The sequence below is a fragment of the Procambarus clarkii genome, chromosome 8, assembly GCF_040958095.1.
Source record: "Procambarus clarkii isolate CNS0578487 chromosome 8, FALCON_Pclarkii_2.0, whole genome shotgun sequence".
NCBI lineage: Eukaryota > Metazoa > Arthropoda > Malacostraca > Decapoda > Cambaridae > Procambarus > Procambarus clarkii.
In genome coordinates, this window is record NC_091157.1 from 20,991,830 (window position 1) to 21,009,590 (window position 17,761).

The 17,761-nt window shown below is 45.0% G+C and overlaps 2 protein-coding genes across 2 annotated transcripts; both read right to left on the reverse strand.

The window, feature by feature from the left end:
• Positions 1 to 1,542: 1,542 nt before the first annotated feature.
• LOC138359807 (uncharacterized) lies at positions 1,543 to 2,961 on the reverse strand. The gene has a single exon (XM_069319515.1). The coding sequence runs from the start codon at positions 2,959 to 2,961 to the stop codon at positions 1,543 to 1,545; it is 1,419 nt and encodes a 472-aa protein (XP_069175616.1).
• A 3,306-nt stretch (positions 2,962 to 6,267) lies between these two features.
• Positions 6,268 to 9,469, reverse strand: LOC138359816 (transcription elongation factor B polypeptide 3-like). Its single transcript, XM_069319526.1, has 2 exons — positions 9,452 to 9,469; positions 6,268 to 6,570 (listed from the first exon to the last, which is right to left on the reverse strand). The coding sequence occupies exons 1-2, from the start codon at positions 9,467 to 9,469 to the stop codon at positions 6,268 to 6,270; spliced, it is 321 nt and encodes a 106-aa protein (XP_069175627.1).
• Positions 9,470 to 17,761: the final 8,292 nt, after the last annotated feature.

Below are 17,761 nucleotides of genomic sequence, written 5' to 3' on the forward strand. Positions count from 1 at the left end.
GGGATCGAACGCCGACCTGCAAGACGCGAGAGCGTCGCTCTTACAACAACACCACTTGTTTACCTATTTTTTCACTAAAATATTTCATATTAATTAGGTAAAAATTGCTCTGCAAAGCTTTCACTAATAATATCAATTTTTGGGGGAGTTCGAAGCTGTGTCCAGGATATATTCACCGGGAGAAATGCCTCATTTCTCGGTGTATGTACACTGAGCCTGTAGTCCTGGACTATGTACAGGACTACATTATATTTTTGCTGGCTGGTCAGTATAAGCTCTTGTGTTGGACTTAATGAACTTCGTGTAGCTGCATGATAGGCCTTAAGTCCTACACCAAAATAACCCAAATTCTCGAGATATACACACTCCGGATTTGGTCTGTGTGGCTCTGGTTGGTCATTACGTTCTTGTGGTTGTTGTAGTAACCCTCCAGAGGCTCATAGGTATTATTAACCCTCCAGAGGTTGGTAGGCCTTAATAACCCTCCCCGGTTGATAGGCCTCAATCCTAACAACAAACCAAACTCTTCGTCAGGTATCCTCAGCCCCTAAACGGAATATCATACACATTACTGTAAACAGCAGCCAGAGCATTCAGGATCTATCTCACAAGTCAAGCCTGGCCTCGGGCCGGGTTAGGGGAGTAGAAGAACTCCCAGAACCCCATCAAGCAGGTGTCAAACAGGGATCTAACTGTCACAGAATGAATACCGTATCACTGGGACTCTTGGAGATTAAAACCAATAACCAGAATCCTCTAGATTGGACCATCAGCTGCGGTAGTCATTATGTAACGTTACCTTCGACTTGCCTACCTACCTTGACACAGGGAGGCCTGGTCGAAGACCGGGCCGCGGGGTCGTCTAGCCCCGAAATCATCGCAAGGTAACCGATCAGTGGTATGATCTTTGATGCCTTAGACTCAAAATCCGGTTGAGGCCAAACAACACATACATCAGAAAGGTGAATCATTCATGCTGACTGTTAAATGCCCGTGTTAAAACCAGCACAATTAACCCCTGATGGAGGGCTATAATTATGTATCATAACATTGTGTCTCAATTTTGGCTTCAGATCCTTGACAACTAAATATATTTGCGGATGAAATAGAGATAAAGTGAAGGTCGTGCGTTTCTTTGCGTTTTTAAGACGCAAGTTTATGAGGTGGAGGGGGAGCAATTAGCGTTACTTCAGCGGTGCAAGACGATGCTAGCTGGTTTCCCCAACGTCATGAAACTGTCGTTCTAAAGTTCTCTTATCCTAATCTACACCAGAGGACCCAAAACAGAAAACGGGATAGTGTGTCAATTTCGCCAGACGCTTCCATTTTCATGTAAGACGATTTTGACAATACGTCAAAATGCGACGTTCTGTTAGGAGGACGGGCTGGTTTGGGGACTTAGGTTGGTGGGGCGGTCTTAATGGGGGGGGGGGATGGAGGGGGGGGGGTTAGGTTGGGGTGACAGTTGTGGCGGTGGTAGTGGTGATAGTAATGGTGGTGATGGTCGTGGTAATTGTGGTTGTGAAGGCTGCCTGGCAGTCTTTACCTAACAATGGCAATTGTGAAGCAACTACTCATGGTGGCACTACTGACAGTGGCACTACTGACAGTGGGACTACTGGCAGTGAGACAACTGACAGTGGGACTATTGACAGTGGGACTACTGACAGTGGGACTACTGACAGTGGGACTACTGACAGTGGGACTACTGACAGTGGGACTACTGACAGTGGGACTATTGACAGTGGGACTACTGGCAGTGGGACTATTGACAGTGGAACTACTGGCAGTGGGACTATTGACAGTGGGACTATTGACAGTGGGACTACTGACAGTGGGACTACTGACAGTGGGACTATTGACAGTGGGACTACTGACAGTGGGACTACTGACAGTGGGACTATTGACAGTGGGACTACTGGCAATGGGACTATTGACAGTGGGACTACTGGCAGTGGGACTATTGATAGTGGGACAACTGACAGTGGGACTACTGGCAGTGGGACTACTGGCAGTGGGACTACTGACAGTGGGACTACTGGCAGTGGGACTATTGATAGTGGGACAACTGACAGTGGGACTACTGACAGTGGGACTACTGGCAGTGGGACTACTGGCAGTGGGACTATTGACAGTGGGACTACTGACAGTGGGACTACTGACAATGGGACAACTGACAGTGGGACTATTGATAGTGGGACTACTGACAGTGGGACTACTGACAGTGGGACTACTGACAGTGGGACTACTGACAGTGGGACTACTGACAATGGGACAACTGACAGTGGGACTATTGATAGTGGGACTACTGACAGTGGGACTACTGGCAGTGGGACTATTGACAGTGGGACTACTGACAGTGGGACTATTGACAGTGGGACAACTGACAGTGGGACTACTGGCAGTGGGACTACTGACAGTGGGACTACTGACAGTGGGACTACTGACAATGGGACAACTGACAGTGGGACTATTGATAGTGGGACTACTGACAGTGGGACTACTGACAGTGGGACTATTGACAGTGGGACTACTGACAGTGGGACTATTGACAGTGGGACTACTGACAGTGGGACTACTGACAGTGGGACTACTGACAGTGGGACTACTGACAGTGGGACTATTGACAGTGGGACTACTGACAGTGGGACTACTGACAGTGGGACTATTGACAGTGGGACTACTGACAGTGGGACTATTGACAGTAGAACTAGTGACAGTGGGACTATTGACAGTGGGAATACTGACAGTGGGACTACTGACAGTGGGACTACTGACAGTGGGACTACTGACAGTGGGACTATTGACATTGGGACTACTGAAAGTGGGACTACTCACAGTGGGACTACTGACAGCGGGACAACTCGTGATGGGACTATTCGGGATCCGAACAAAGTCTCTCTTTCTCTCGTGTGTGCCCAACCACTTTGGCAGGACTGTAGAGCGACGGTCTCGCTTCATGTAGGTCGACGTTCAATCCCCGACCGTCCAAGCGGCTGGGCACCATTCCTTACCCCCATCCTACACCAAATCTGTATCCTGACCCCTTCCCAGTGCTATATAGTCGTAATAGCTTTCGCTTTCCCCCGATAATTAGCTCAGTCTCTGTCTCTCGTGTGTACTCACCTAGTTGTACTTACCTAGTTGTGTTTGCGGGCGTTGATCTCTGGCTCTTTGGTCCCACCTCTCAACTGTCAATCAACTGGTGTACAGATCACGGGGCCTACTGGGCTCTATCATACCTACACTTGAAGCTGTGTTTGGAGTCAGCCTCCACCGCATCACTTCCTAATGCATTCCATTTGTCTACTACTCTGATACAGAAAATTCTTTCTGACGTCTCTATGGCTCATTTGGGCACTCAGTTTCGACCTGTGTCCCCTAGTTCATGTGCTCCTGGTGGTAAATAGTCTGTCTTTATCTTGTAGCCTCCTACTATCATCCTCTGTTTCTATCATTCTCGTAATTTTTGCATCATCAGCAAACATTGACAGAAACGAGTCTATACCCTCTGGGAGATCATTTACATATACCAGAAACAATATAGGTCCAAGGACTGACCCCTGCGGGACTCCACTTGTAACGTCTCGCCAATCTGAGATCTCACCCCTCACACTGACTCGTTGTCTCCTGTTGCTTAGGTACTCCTTTATCCAATGGAGCACCTTCCCTTTCACTCCAGCCTGCATCTCCAGCTTTTTCACTAGCCTCCTTTGTGGTACTGTATCAAAGGCTTTCTGGCAATCCAAAAATATGCATTCGGCCCACCCATCCATTTCTTGCCTGATTTTTGTTGCCTGGTCGTAGAATTCAAGTAACCCTGTGTTGCCGGACTTGCCATCCCTGAACCCATGTTGATGCTGTGTTACCAAGTTCTTTCGCTCCAGATGTTCCACTAGCTTTCTTTGCACAATCTTCTCCATCAGCTTGAATGGTATGCAGGTTAGGAACACTGGCCTGTAGTTCAGTGCCTCCTATCGATCCCCTTTCTTGTATATCGGGACTACGTTAGCTGCTTTCCAAATATCTGGCAGTTCCCGTGTTGCCAGTGATATGTTATACACTATGGAGAGTGGCAGGCACAGTTCTTCTGCTCCTTCTTTTAGTATTCAAGGGGAGATTCCATCTGAGCCTATAGCCTTTGTCATCTCCAACTCTAGTAAACACTTCCTTAATTCCCCGCTGGTAATCTCAAACTCTTCCAGTGGTTCCTGTTTAACTATTCCTTCTCTTATCTCTGGAACTTCTCCTTGCTCTAAGTTGAAGACTTCCTGGAATTTCTTATTCAGTTCCTCAAACAATTCCTTGTCGTTTGTTGTGAATCCTTCTGCCTCTATCCTTAATTTCATAACCTGTTGCATTACTGTTGTTTTTCTCCTGATGTGGCTGTGCAGCAATTTAGGCTGAGTCTTTGCCTTGCTTGCGATTTATTTTTCGTATTGTCTCTCTGCCTCTCTTCTCAACCTGACATATTCATTCCTGGCATTCTGGTATCTTTCTCTGCTCTCCAGTGTCCTGTTATTCCTATAGTTTCTCCACGCCCTCTTACTTTGCTGCTTAGCTAGCCTACATCTCTGATTAAACCATGTGTTTCTCATCTTCATTTCACTGTTTTCATTTTGGGCTGGGACAAACTTGTTTGCTGCTTCCGTGCACTTCTGCGTGATGTAGTCCATGTCTTGGGCCGTCTTTCCCCTGAGCTCTGTTTCCCATGCTATATCTGTAAGGAATTTTCTTATGTCCTCATAGTTTCTCTTTCGAAATGCTAGCCTTTTGTTTTCAGTATCCCTCCTCGAGTTCAATAACCCTTCTTCAATCAGGTACTCAAACACCAGTACACTGTGGTCGCTCATTCCTACTGGGGTCTCAAAACCGGTTTCTCTTACATCGGAGTCGTTCAGAGTGAAGACTAGGTCGAGTCTTGCTGGTTCGTCATTGCCTCTTATCTTTGTGGGTTCTCCGACATGCTGGGTTAAAAAGTTTCTAGTCACCACCTCCAATGTATGTGTGTGTGTGTGTGTGTGTGTGTGTGTGTATGTGTGTGTGTGTGTGTGTGTGTGTGTGTGTGAGTGTGTGAGTGTGTGTGTGTGTGTGTGTGTGTGTGTGTGTGTGTGTGTGTGTGTGTGTGTGTGTGTGTGTGTGTGTATGTGTGTGTGTATGTGTGTGTGTGTGTGAGTTTGAAATAGATTATTGACAAATATATCACTTAGTCTTGAACCTTCAGACTGTACTGAATCCTATTGACAGTCCTGTTGATAGTCCTGTTAATTTGACTAAACGCGAGTAAAAAGATGGAGACTGTGCCTCACTTCCTATGATCAACCCAACTGCAATGCGCATAACCAACAGTCTAGTAAAACGAATTTTTACCTCCAAGGGGGGAGGGTGGCGGGTTTTCTTTCGTAAGTAACACTGTAGGAAACGTATCTGTGAATGGGAAAGAGGCTGGAACACTCTCAGTAGCAACAGAGGAAACACAGCTGTGGAGTAAGTAGCATTGAATTTGTATTAAGTAGCAATGTCATTAATTAAGTAGCATTGTAAGTAGCATGACATGAAACTGTGAGATTAAATGGCGGTAATTCCACTGTGTAGCGCTGTATGTAGCAAATTCAGTAGAACTGGAGGTTCCATAGATATGGAGCACAGTAACAGAGAAATGAACTCAGTGGTGCCTCACCCGTAAAAGAAAATATTTTAGGGAACAGGAACCTTAAGCACCATAAGTAGTACATGAAGAAATACTCGCCGGAACACCGCATGTTCTACAATAAGTAGCACGCCCGTAAGATGTTCTATGAAGAAACACAAGGAACACGTCTATGGAACACCGCGGTTAAGCAATATTTCAGTAGCAAGTGTTCAGTTGCTTATGAATTATGAATTATATCTCAAATATATATAATCCTTTCTATGTATCCGTGTGTCACTTTATTGATTATATCAGAGCCGTATAAATAGCAGGTGTTACTTAATTCCTTTTATCAGAGGTCATTTTGTCAGAGCCAATCAAATGGCCAGCAATAGCCAAGGGCTGTTACAAACATATATCTTATCCACGTCTATCCCAACCACTTGGGGTGGACGGTAGAGCGACGGCGTCGCTTCATGCAGGTCGGCGTTCCATCCCTGACCGTTCACAAGTGGTTGGGCACCATTCCTGTCCACCCGGCCCATCCCAAATCCTTATCCTGATCCCTTCCCAGTATTATATAGTCGTAATGGCTTGGTGATTTCTCCTGATAATTCCCTCCCTCCCACCATGGTTTAGACTCTTGTACTATTTTCAGGTCTATTTTTCTTGTGAGAAGACTTTTTCTTGTGAGAAGACTTTTTCTTGTGAGAAGACTTTTTCTTGTGAGAAGACTTTTTCTTGTGAGAAGACTTTTTCTTGTGAGAAGACTTTTTCTTGTGAGAAGACTTTTTCTTGTGAGAAGACTTTTTCTTGTGAGAAGACTTTTTCTTGTGAGAAGACTTTTTCTTGTGAGAAGACTTTTTCTTGTGAGAAGACTTTTTCTTGTGAGAAGACTTTTTCTTGTGAGAAGACTTTTTCTCGTGAGAAGACTTTTTCTTGAAAAATAAGAAATAAGAAAAAAACTCGATGGGGTTTCCTTATTTCTCAAAACAAATTGTTGGTGTGTAATTATTATTAAGGCGATTTTCTGTTTTCCCAAAAATTTTGTTTTTCAAATATCTTTTCAACTGATTGAGGTTTCTTACTGGCGACTTGTTTTGCTTTAGTTTGGACAGCTTAGAACACTGGTTATATTTTATAGTAATTGTCTGGGTTTCAAATCAAGAGTTCAACTATCGTAACCATTATTTTTGGCAATTCTTCTTATTAGCATTCCGTACTGTTATGATTCTATATCACTGCATCAATATCAAGAAAATATTAAGTTTATTATTAGTAATAAAATTTCATTTCAATATAATTATTTACTTTTTTGGGGGAGTTGGGGGAAAGGGGGAGGAGGGGGATGGAAAGTCACATTACCATATCTATGGTGTTCTTGGTCATCAGCACCAGACGGCGGGCACCATTGGTTCACACAAGCCGTCCACTCAGCTCCCATTACCTCCCCCCTTCCCCTACCCCCCATAGTTCCATTGAGGCCTCAGACGTCATTACCATATGAACAAGGCCCTGAGACCCACTGGCCCACTTTCCCACATTGTTATAGGGGGTTCCAGAGGCTCCTTTTCACTCCGTGGGACGCCATTACGAGCTGTCGTCCTCACTTCCAGCTTCTCTCTCTCTGAAAGGAGCTTTGAGAAGCCAGCTTATAAGCTGGGCATGTGCCTGTGGGTTTATATATATATGATACATGATCAGGCGGATGTATCGTGCTGTATCCCGGGCTGGTGCAAACCCATAGCGGACGGTGTTGGTGTATATACCACGTGGAAATGTGAGTTTTACTGAGAGTACTTTTACTGGCTACATTTGTTGGCAAGGTTCCTTGACATAGTTAAGTTTTTTAACACACACACATGCACGAGTGCACACACACACACACACACACACACACACACACACACACACACACACACACACACACACACACACACACACACACACACACACACACAGCCCGGTGGATAGCGTAGGGGCCTCGTAGCCTGGTGGATAGCGCGCAGTACTCGTAATTTTGTGGCGGGGGTTCGATTCCCGCACGGGGCAGAAACAAATTGGCAAAGTTTCTTTCACCATGAATGCCCCTGTTACCTAGCAGTAAATAGGTACCTGGGAGTTAGTCAGCTGTCACGGGTTGCTTCCTGGGGTGTGTGTGTGTGTGTATGTGTGTGTGTGGTGTGGGAGAAAAATAAAGTAGTTAGTAAACAGTTGATTGACAGTTGAGAGGCGGGCCGAAAGAGCAAAGCTCAACCCCCGCAAACACAACTTGGTGAATACACACACACACACACACACACACACACACACACACAAGGCTGACTCTTGGGTCAGCCTTGATAGGGAGCAGACGTATAGACGTATAGGGGCAACGGTCAGCGTAAACCGAGGGAACAATAGGGTCAAGTGAGCGGGTGTACTGTGCAGTGGGAATTGGGACAGTGTAAATCGAACAGTGGCATTGTAATGCAAGACATTGATCACATCTCGTTTTGAATTATCTTAGTGAATTTAGAGAAGATAGCTAGTGAAGATCGATTCCTTGAGGAAGCTTCAGTCGCACCAGCCGGGACCCACGTGGAGACCTGAAGACCACCACAGGATTACCGACGTCCCGCCGTGCATTCACCTAGAATGCTTGCGGGAGGCTGGCTGGTAATTGTCTCTCTTAAGTCTCCGACAGTGTGCAAGATTTATATAATATCATATTATAAACACTATTGCATTCCATTCAATAATATAATCGTAAGTAGTAGGTAACAAGGACAGCAACTGTGACCTCACTGGGAACCCAGATAAGCCTCAAATCACCCCGCTGTAATCTGAAGACAGCACCTCACCCACCTCCTCTTACCCCCCATCTCACTCTTCCAAAACACTTCCCAACTCCCACTCTCTCCTACCACTGACTACACACACACACACACACACACACACACACACACACACACACACACACACACACACACACACACACACACACACACACACACACACACAGATCTAGGAGTTGATATCACACCAAACCTGTCTCCTGAAGCCCACATAAAGAGAATAACGTCTGCGGCATATGCGAGGCTGGCTAACATCAGAACGGCGATCAGGAACCTGTGTAAGGAATCATTCAGAATCTTGTACACAACATATGTAATACCAATCCTAGAGTATGCGGCTCCAGCATGGAGCCTATACCTTGTCAAGCATAAGACGAAGCTGGAAAAAGTCCAAAGGTATGCTACTAGACTAGTCCCAGAACTAAGAGGCATGAGTTATGAGGAAAGGCTGCGGGAAATGCACCTTACGGCACTGGAAGACAGAAGAGTAAGGGGGGACATGATCACAACCTACAAAATCCTCAAAGGAATCGACTGAGTAAACAAGGATGAACTATTCAACACTGGAGGGACGCGAACAAGGGGACACAGGTGGAAGCTGAGTACCCAAATGAGCCACAGAGACATTAGAAAGAACTTTTTCAGTGTCAGAGTAGTTAGTAAATGGAATGCACTAGGAAGTGATGTGGTGGAGGCTGACTCCATACACAGTTTCAAATGTAGATATGATAGAGCCCAGTAGGCTCAGGAATCTGTACACTAGTTGATTGATGGTTGAGAGGCGGGACCAAAGAGCCAGAGCTCAACCCCCGCAAGCACAGTTAGGTGAGTACAATTAGGTGAGTACAATTAGGTGTGCACACACATACATACCTTACCCCCCCCCTTTCTCACTACCTCTGTAGCATACCAGATATCCCCCCCCCTTCCCCCAAAACCCTCCAACACAGTGGGACCCCCTCCATCTCCCTCACCACCTGACCTGACCAGAAGTGACCATCTCCGACCCCTTCCACCCCCCCCAGTTTCACAAGCATCCCCCCCTGCAAACACACACACACACACACACACACACACACACACACACACACACACACACACACACACACACTCACACACACACACACACACACACACACACACACAAATACACATACACACACACACACACCTACATGACGACTGGACACCATAGATAGAGCGACATACAATCTCACTCCTCCCCCCCACCCAACCCTCCCTCTCTCTCTCTCTCTTGTCCTCTCTGTTCTCTCTCTCTCTCTCTCTCTCTCTCTCTCTCTCTCTCTCTCTCTCTCTCTCTCTCTCTCTCTCTCTCTCTCTCTCTCTCTCTCTCTCTCTCTCTGCACCCTCCTCCTGCCTAACCCTATCAATACATACCAGGAAAAGGGACAAGATGGCAGGAGGACACAACAGGGACACAGAGAATAGTCAAAGTGACCAAACAAGGGAAATGTTTGCCAAAGTTTTGGAAGAATTCAGGTGGGAGATACATGAAATGAGGGTTACAATTAGCAACCTGCAAAGTGAGCTGACATCAGCAAGAGAGATCAAATCCATTACAGAGAAAAATAAAGAGGCAGAGCATCAGATTATCATCCAAAGGAAAGGTGGGAATGTTGCATTTCCAGGAAATGAAAATGAAACATTTGCAGAGTTATTGAGAAAGAGCTCAAAGCAATAGACACAGAGAGGAGGTAGCCATGCAAGCAGCTACCTCACAGGAAGCTGCAAGGTACACCAGTCAGCTGCTGGAAAGAAAAAGATCAGTGGTAGTTGTAGGCATCAAAGAACAGGAAGGATCCAATAGGCAGGAATGGAATAGCAAGGACAGAGAGGCAGTACATGGGATACTGAAGGGGTTTGAGATGGAAGGGGTGGAACAAAACATTGAGAAGGTTTTCAGGTTGGGCTGGTACAACAAGGACAGAAACCGACTGGTAAGGTGGTGTTTACAAACGAGGTCACAAAAGGAGATTATTCAGGGGAAAGGAAGAGTCGTCTGCAGTATGTGGAGGAATACAAAAAAGTATTCCTGCAGAGGGACAGGACGAAGGAGGAGAGAGCCAGGGCAGCAGAGGCAAGGAGGAAGTGCAGGGAGAGAGGAGTAAACCAGGAAATCGCAACCCCCAACACAACAGTCCCAGAGACAAGAGGGGAACCCACAACCAGCATCCCAGCAACGCTAGAGGGGAGGGCAACACCACCACCCCCCTCTGCATAAAAACCCTCCCTTCCCTTCACCCTACCTGCCCCCACCCAAATGCTCACCCAACCCTCCCTCCCCCCTCCCCCGACCCAATTCTGACCCTGTCACCTTTCCCCCATTCCCACTATGTGCCCCCTCCTGCCTTTCCCCCCCTGACCCCCTCCCTCTTCATTCCAAACCCTCCCTATCCCTCCTCCCCCCCTCACCCCGTATCCTCCATGTCCCCCCCTCCTATCTCCTTAACCCTCACCCTACCTGTCCCTCCCTTCCCTTGAACCCCCACAACCCACCCCAAAATCCTCTGATACCCTGCCAACCCCTTCACAGATCTTCTCACCCAGGGAACAGCTTTCCCCACCTGCAGAATGCTCGCCAAGAACGGGACAAGAAAATGAACAGAAGAAAGTGAGCTTCAAGGCAATGTACATTACATAAATGGGATTACAAATGAAACAAGTGAACTCAGAGAATGGGCACCAGAAGAAAACCCAGACATAATACCACTCACAGAAACAAAGCTAACAAAAACCATAACAAATGCAGTGTTTCCTCAAGACTACTATGTAGTGAGGAAAGAGAGAGAAGGAAGAAGAGGAGGTGGTGTAGCTTTGCTGATTAAAAAAAAGGTTGGATTTTTGAAGAGATAGTAAATCAGAACTTTGAAGGTTTCAGTGACTACATATCAGGCACCATAGCAACTGGAAAAGTTGAGTAGCAGTCAGATATAACTCCCCACCGAATGACAGAAGACCCAGACAGGAATATGATAGAAACAACATGGCCACAATCAATATAATAGAGAGAGAAGCTTCTGTGGCTAGCAGGAACGGATCCAGACTACTAATTATGGGAGATTTCAACCATTGGAAGATAGATTGGGGGAACAGAAACCCACATGGAGGACAAGACACATGGAGAGCTAAGCTGCTGGACGTGGCAACAAGAAACTTTCTAAGTCAACACGTCAAGGGACCGACAAGAATGAGAGGAGAGGAAGAACCAGCCTTGCTTGGTCTGATATTTACCCTAAATGAGTCGGATATAAGGGAGGTTAGGTTGCAAGCCCCCTTGGGAATGAGTGATCATAGTGTATTGAGCTTTGAGTACGTGGTTGAGCTAGGAATTATCTCCCCCAAAAAAGAACTGGGGAATAAAGGGTTGGCGTACCGAAAGGGAAACTATGAAGAGATGAATGAATTCCTATGGGATATACAATGGGACACAGAACTCGGAACCAAGTCCGTTCAAGACATGAAGGACTATGTCACCCAAAAGTGTCAGGAGCCAGTAAGCAGGTTTATCCCGGCCCGTCAGGAAAAAACCGAAAGGCAAAAGAAGAAACCATGGTTTAATAGGGAATGTATGAAAGAAAAGGAGCTGAACAAAAGGGCATGGAGGAACTTCCGTAATAACAGAACACAAGAAAGTAAAGAGAGATACCAGAGAACCAGGAACGAGTATGTTAGTGTGAGAAGAGCAGCTGAGAAAATGTATGAAAATGATATAGCTAATAAAACCAAGACCGAACCAAAGCTACTACACAGTCACATCAGGAGGAAAAAAACAGTGAAGGAACAGGTGATGAAACTTAGGGTGGGCGAGGACAGGTACACAGAGAATGACAAAGAGTTGTACGAAGAACTCAACAAAAGGTTCCAGGAGGTTTTTACAATAGAACAAGGAGAGGTCACGGCGCTAGGAGAGGTGGCAGCAAACCAGGCGACCTTGGAAAGGTTCGAAATTACAAGAGATGAGGTCACCTATTGGAGCTGGACGTAAGAAAAGCTGTTGGTCCAAACGGAATCTCACCATGGGTATAGAAAGGTTGCGCAGAAGCACTTTGTTTGCCACTTTGCATTGTGTATAGTAGGTCACTTGAAACGGGAGACCTACCAGAAATATGGAAGACGGCTAATGTAGTCCCAGAATACAAAAAGGGTGACAGACAAGAGGCACTGAACTACAGGCCAGTGTCCTTAACTTGTATACCATGCAAGGTGATGGAGAAGGTAGTGAGAAAAAACCTAGTAACACATCTGGAGATACGAGACTTCGTGACAACCCAACAACATGGGTTCAGGGAGGGTAAATCTTGCCTTACAGGCTTAATAGAATTCTACGATCAGGTGACAAAGATTAAGCAAGAAAGAGAAGGATGGGCGGACTGCATTTTTTTGGACTGTCGGAAAGCCTTTGACACAGTACCCCATAAAAGGCTGATGCATAAGCTGGTGAAACAGGCAGGAGTAACTGGTAGGGCGCTCCAGTGGAAAAGGGAGTACCTAAGCAATAGCAAGCAGGGAGTTACAGTAAGGGGTGAGACCTCAGATTGGCGTGAAGTCACCAGTGGAGTCCCACAGGTCTCTGTACTCTGACCTATCCTGTTTCTGATATACGTAAATGATCTCCCAGAGGGTATAGACTCATTCCTCTCAATGTTTGCTCACGACGCCAAAATTATGAGAAGGATTAAGACAGAGGAGGACAGCTTGAGGCTTCAAGAAGACCTGGACAAGCTGCAGGAATAGTCGAACAAATGGTTGTTAGAGTTTAACCCAAGCAAATGTAATGTAATGAAGATAGGGATTGGAAGCAGGAGACTAGATACAAGGTATCATTTGGGAGATGAAATACTTCAAGAGTCAGAGAGAGAGAAAGACCTGGGGGTTGATATCACGCCAGACCTGTCCCCTGAAGCTCATATCAAGAGGATAACATCAGCGGCATATGCCAGGTTGGCTAACATAAGAACGGCATTTGGAAACTTGGACAAGCTGCAGGAATGGTCGAACAAATGGTTGTTAGAGTTTAACCCAAGCAAATGTTATGTAATGAAGGTAGGGGTAGGAAGCAGGAGACTAGATACAAGGAGCATAGGTACTCACCTATGCTTCTTGACCTCATCACTTGTAATTTCGAACCTTTCCAAGGTGTGTGTGTGTGTGTGTGTGTGTGTGTGTGTGTGTGTGTGTGTGTGTGTGTGTGTGTGTGTGTGTGTGTGTGTGTGTGTGTAAAACGTAAATATTATAAGTATTAGAGTGCAATACAGTTGACCTGTTAACCTAAATTAGGTGGAGCTGTTTGGACTCACTCCCTTCTAAATCATTTGCCATGGCAACGTTTTCTTGAAACCTGTTAACCTCCGTGTCTCTGTAATGTTAGTATGCAACAATTCCAGCCATCCACAACTCTGTTTGCATCAAGTACCACCTTATTTTCCTCCTAAAACGAAATTTATCCAGTAAAACGAAAATTAGTGTTTTTGACGTAACAGAATTTGTAAGAGAAATCAGCTCCCGGGCCTCTGTGTGGACCTGGCCTCTGTGTGGACCTGTGTGGACCTGCGTTCCTGGCCTCTGTGTGGACTGCAAATGACGCCCTACTCAATTCTACTTCCATCTACTCAAGTTCTAATCCGCGGTGGTTGGGCCACCGATCTTTCATCTCCCTTCTTCACCTCATCTCCAAATCCTTGCTAAAGATTTCTGCAACCTCGCCCCGTTCTTCCATCCCCTGCTTGCCAACTCTATGGACATTTTCATTTCATTTAATTTCTCCCGGGCCTCGCCCTTAACAATTATTAGACGTTTAATGTAATAACATCTGCCCCATTTGGCAGTCTCCGTGGTGTAGTGGTAAGACACTCGCCTGGCGTTCCGCGAGCGCTATGTCATGGGTTCGTATCCTGGCCGGGGAGGATTTACTGGGCGCAATTCCTTAACTGTTGCCTCTGTTTAACGCAACAGTAAAATGTGTACTTGGATGAAAAAACGATTCTTCGCGGCAGGGGATCGTATTCCAGGGACCGTAGGATTAAGGACTTGCCCGAAACGCTACGCGTACTAGTGGCTGTATAAGAATGTAACAACTCTTGTATATATCTCAAAAAAAAAAAAAAAAAAAAAAAAAAAAAAAAAAAAAAAAAAAAAAATTGTTTCCTGACATATTTCCTTTTAGAAAATTGGATGGAGGCAGAAGCAATTAATTCCCTTTCTTGTTATTTTTCACTTCCTTACTGCCTTTTCATTACAACAATGCTTTCTTGCATCTTTGTGGCTCATCTTCGTGTCTAGCTTCCAGGCTCAACCTAAACACACACCCAAATTCATCAACAAACCTTAGCATTTTGTATGGCTGGATCATGCACCCACAATCTTCCATTCTTTAAGGGTAATTGAGGAAGAGGCTCCTCAGCTTCACCGTTGTTCAGTCAAATCAATTCCGGGACGAGTCTCGTAGCAAGCCTCAGGACATTCTTTATCATTGTTTTGTGTTTTATGAGATGAAGAATTCACTTTGAAAGCGCATACTCTTGCTCGGGGTCGATTATGTGCTGTGTATTAAAGATTTGAAAGCATTCCAGTCTAGGTTCCATCAGGTTTGGACCAGCTTAGCTCGCCAGCTTAGAATACCTTGCTGATGTTATTGTTTTAACGTGTACCTGTGGAGATCTACCTCCAGGTTATCCCGGGCTCACCATAGCCAGTGCTACATGGACACTTCGTTTTGAGAAGCTAAATCTTTAACAACAACATCCTGGTTATCAGGCCCATAGCCTGTGTGTGTGGCTGTGGTTGTTTGTCGTCTACATCTTTTCAACATCAACGTTATTGATGTTGAATTAGCATTATTAACAAAGAATCAACATCAGTAACATCTATAAAAGTCTATTGTTTAACAAATTGTAACAATCAAATCTATACATAATGGGAAGGAAAGGGTGGGACGTAATAGTGCCCAACCAGTTGGACAGTCGGGAATTGAACGCCGACCTGCATGAAGCGAAACCGTCACTCTACTGTCCAGCCCAAGTGGTTGTGGCAGACGTCACAGAAGCTGTGAAGTTTGTTGCAATAGAAGTTAATCCTTCTTATGGGCTTTGGGGTCGACCGCAATCACCCTATGATACTCACCATGAAGTTACACATCACCCTGCAAAGTTTAGTGGGACTAGCTGCTGGCGTCTGGCCTTCACCCTTGGACATTCTGTGTTACTGATAGAGATTTGTTTTCTCCTTTATATTTGTTTTCTGTTAATTTTATGTTTTATTTTGTTTATCTAAATGTTTATCCATTTTTGTTTTCTTAATTTCTGCTGGATTTTGTTAGTTTTTTATTGATTTTATTTTTTTTATTTTTTGTTACGTCCTTTCATCTGTTCTTGTATTTTAGACTTTCCTCTCCCTAAATTACTCCGCTAGTCACTTGAGGATGTGTCAGGCGTCACTCGCTCGCTTAGATTCTCATTTAATCAGTTGTGACACAGTGTATGGAAACAGATGAGCCCCCAACACACGCACACACACACACACACACACACACACATGCATACACACAGACACACACTCAAACATTCGTACACTACGTTCGTGCCTACACACCCAGGTTTCGTCTTTGGTTATCAATGATGTCGGTTTTATGTGATCAATCTTCGAGGGCACTGAACCTGTAATCACTTAAAAATTCTTAATTGAATACTACGGCAATGGAATGAGGGATTCAAAACACGTCTCTAGGATTCCCTAAACACACTCACTGCCCCCTGAACTATGATGGGCTTCAAAGTATCACAACCAGAAACTTAATTGGACTTCTTAGGAGTTAGGAACGCACTCCAATCATCACTAGATACCCGCCCTCACTCCAGAGTGGGTAGTGATGTTCGCCCAGTCTAACTTAAAGCTCAGAAGGCCCAATTTGGTACCCCACAAACGATATACTTTACTAGATACCCGCCCACACTCAGGTATGGATCCTGATGTTCCGCAACTTGGTGTAGGAAGCCACCCAGATGGTGCCTCCGACCTACTCCAACACACACACACATCACACTCCACCATCAGGCAGGTCACCACCTACCTTCATAACCAGCTGGTCCTCCACCGAGACGACAGTTGGCCCGCGGTCTGAAACAAGGAGTCATTACCAGGTTATTAACGGTCATAATTAAATGGCTATTTTACGTTAGTATGTTAGGTATAAATCAGAGGTTTATTTATGTGTGTTTATATATATATGTGAGAGTTTGTAACTTGTGAGAAGTTTTGGAATAAATTGAAATTGGTATAAGGAATTTTAGCTCTGAAATTTTCTAAGAATTTTCTTTATTCTTTAACCTTTATTCCTGTCGTGATATTCAACTAGGTCGCCTGAGGAAGGACTTGCTTAGCTAACACACCAGTGTAGTAAACAGCTCATTCCTCACTTTGGGACCATGTATGAACAATTGACTAGGCGCGAGCAAACGCCGAGACCCCAATGAGAATTGAAATCCCCCCCACTAGGCCGCTGACCTTCGCCAATCGCCGTAGCGAATCTAACGAGTAGGTCACGGGCTCTCACAACAATAATTTATTGTTGTGTGGTGCCGTATATTTGATCCAAAGCTCAGAATTAGTCTCAACTTTATCAGTCGAGGGTGAAGAACATTTGCATAACAATAATAATGTGTGGGGGTGTAACGAAAAGACAGTGTTAACCATAACAACTTAGTTTATTCAATAAAGTACTAACTACTACAACAAAACAAAAAGAAATGTCAATGACGTTACTCGAAATCCTTCCTGTGACACTATCAATGACAGCTAGACACCAGCCCCTCGGACTGCATAATGAACTAACTCGAACATAAGCGTGACCACAGAGGAATCAACAAGAAACAAGAACTATCAGATCTATAATCACAATTACAACAAATGACACAGTAGGTTCTGAAATACGTCTCCAGTAACCTCCTAACTGTTCTACGCCTCAGTGCAGTCTACACCTGCAATGGCGGTTGCAATGCAATCAAATCAGTAGTCTGTCAATGACAACAATAACTAATGGGTTCACTGGCAACTCCAGCACCCTTCCTCAAATTAATCCTTACGTTAACACTCCGTCCCACGGACGATCAACAATCAATAACAATTGATTTACGTTAATAAGACAATAACATTTACGTTAATAACAAGGTAACATTTACGTTAAATTAACAACTCTTACAACTGTCACTAGTAACGCGGAAATTACACAACACTCTACCCGTCGAGCATTCAGTGAGAAAATCCCATTAATCCCTGT

Coding starts and splice junctions, on each gene's coding strand:
- LOC138359807 (XM_069319515.1), bottom strand. CDS start 2,961: ATGAAGCGAGACCGTCGCTCTACAGTCCTGCCAAAGTGGTTGGGCACA.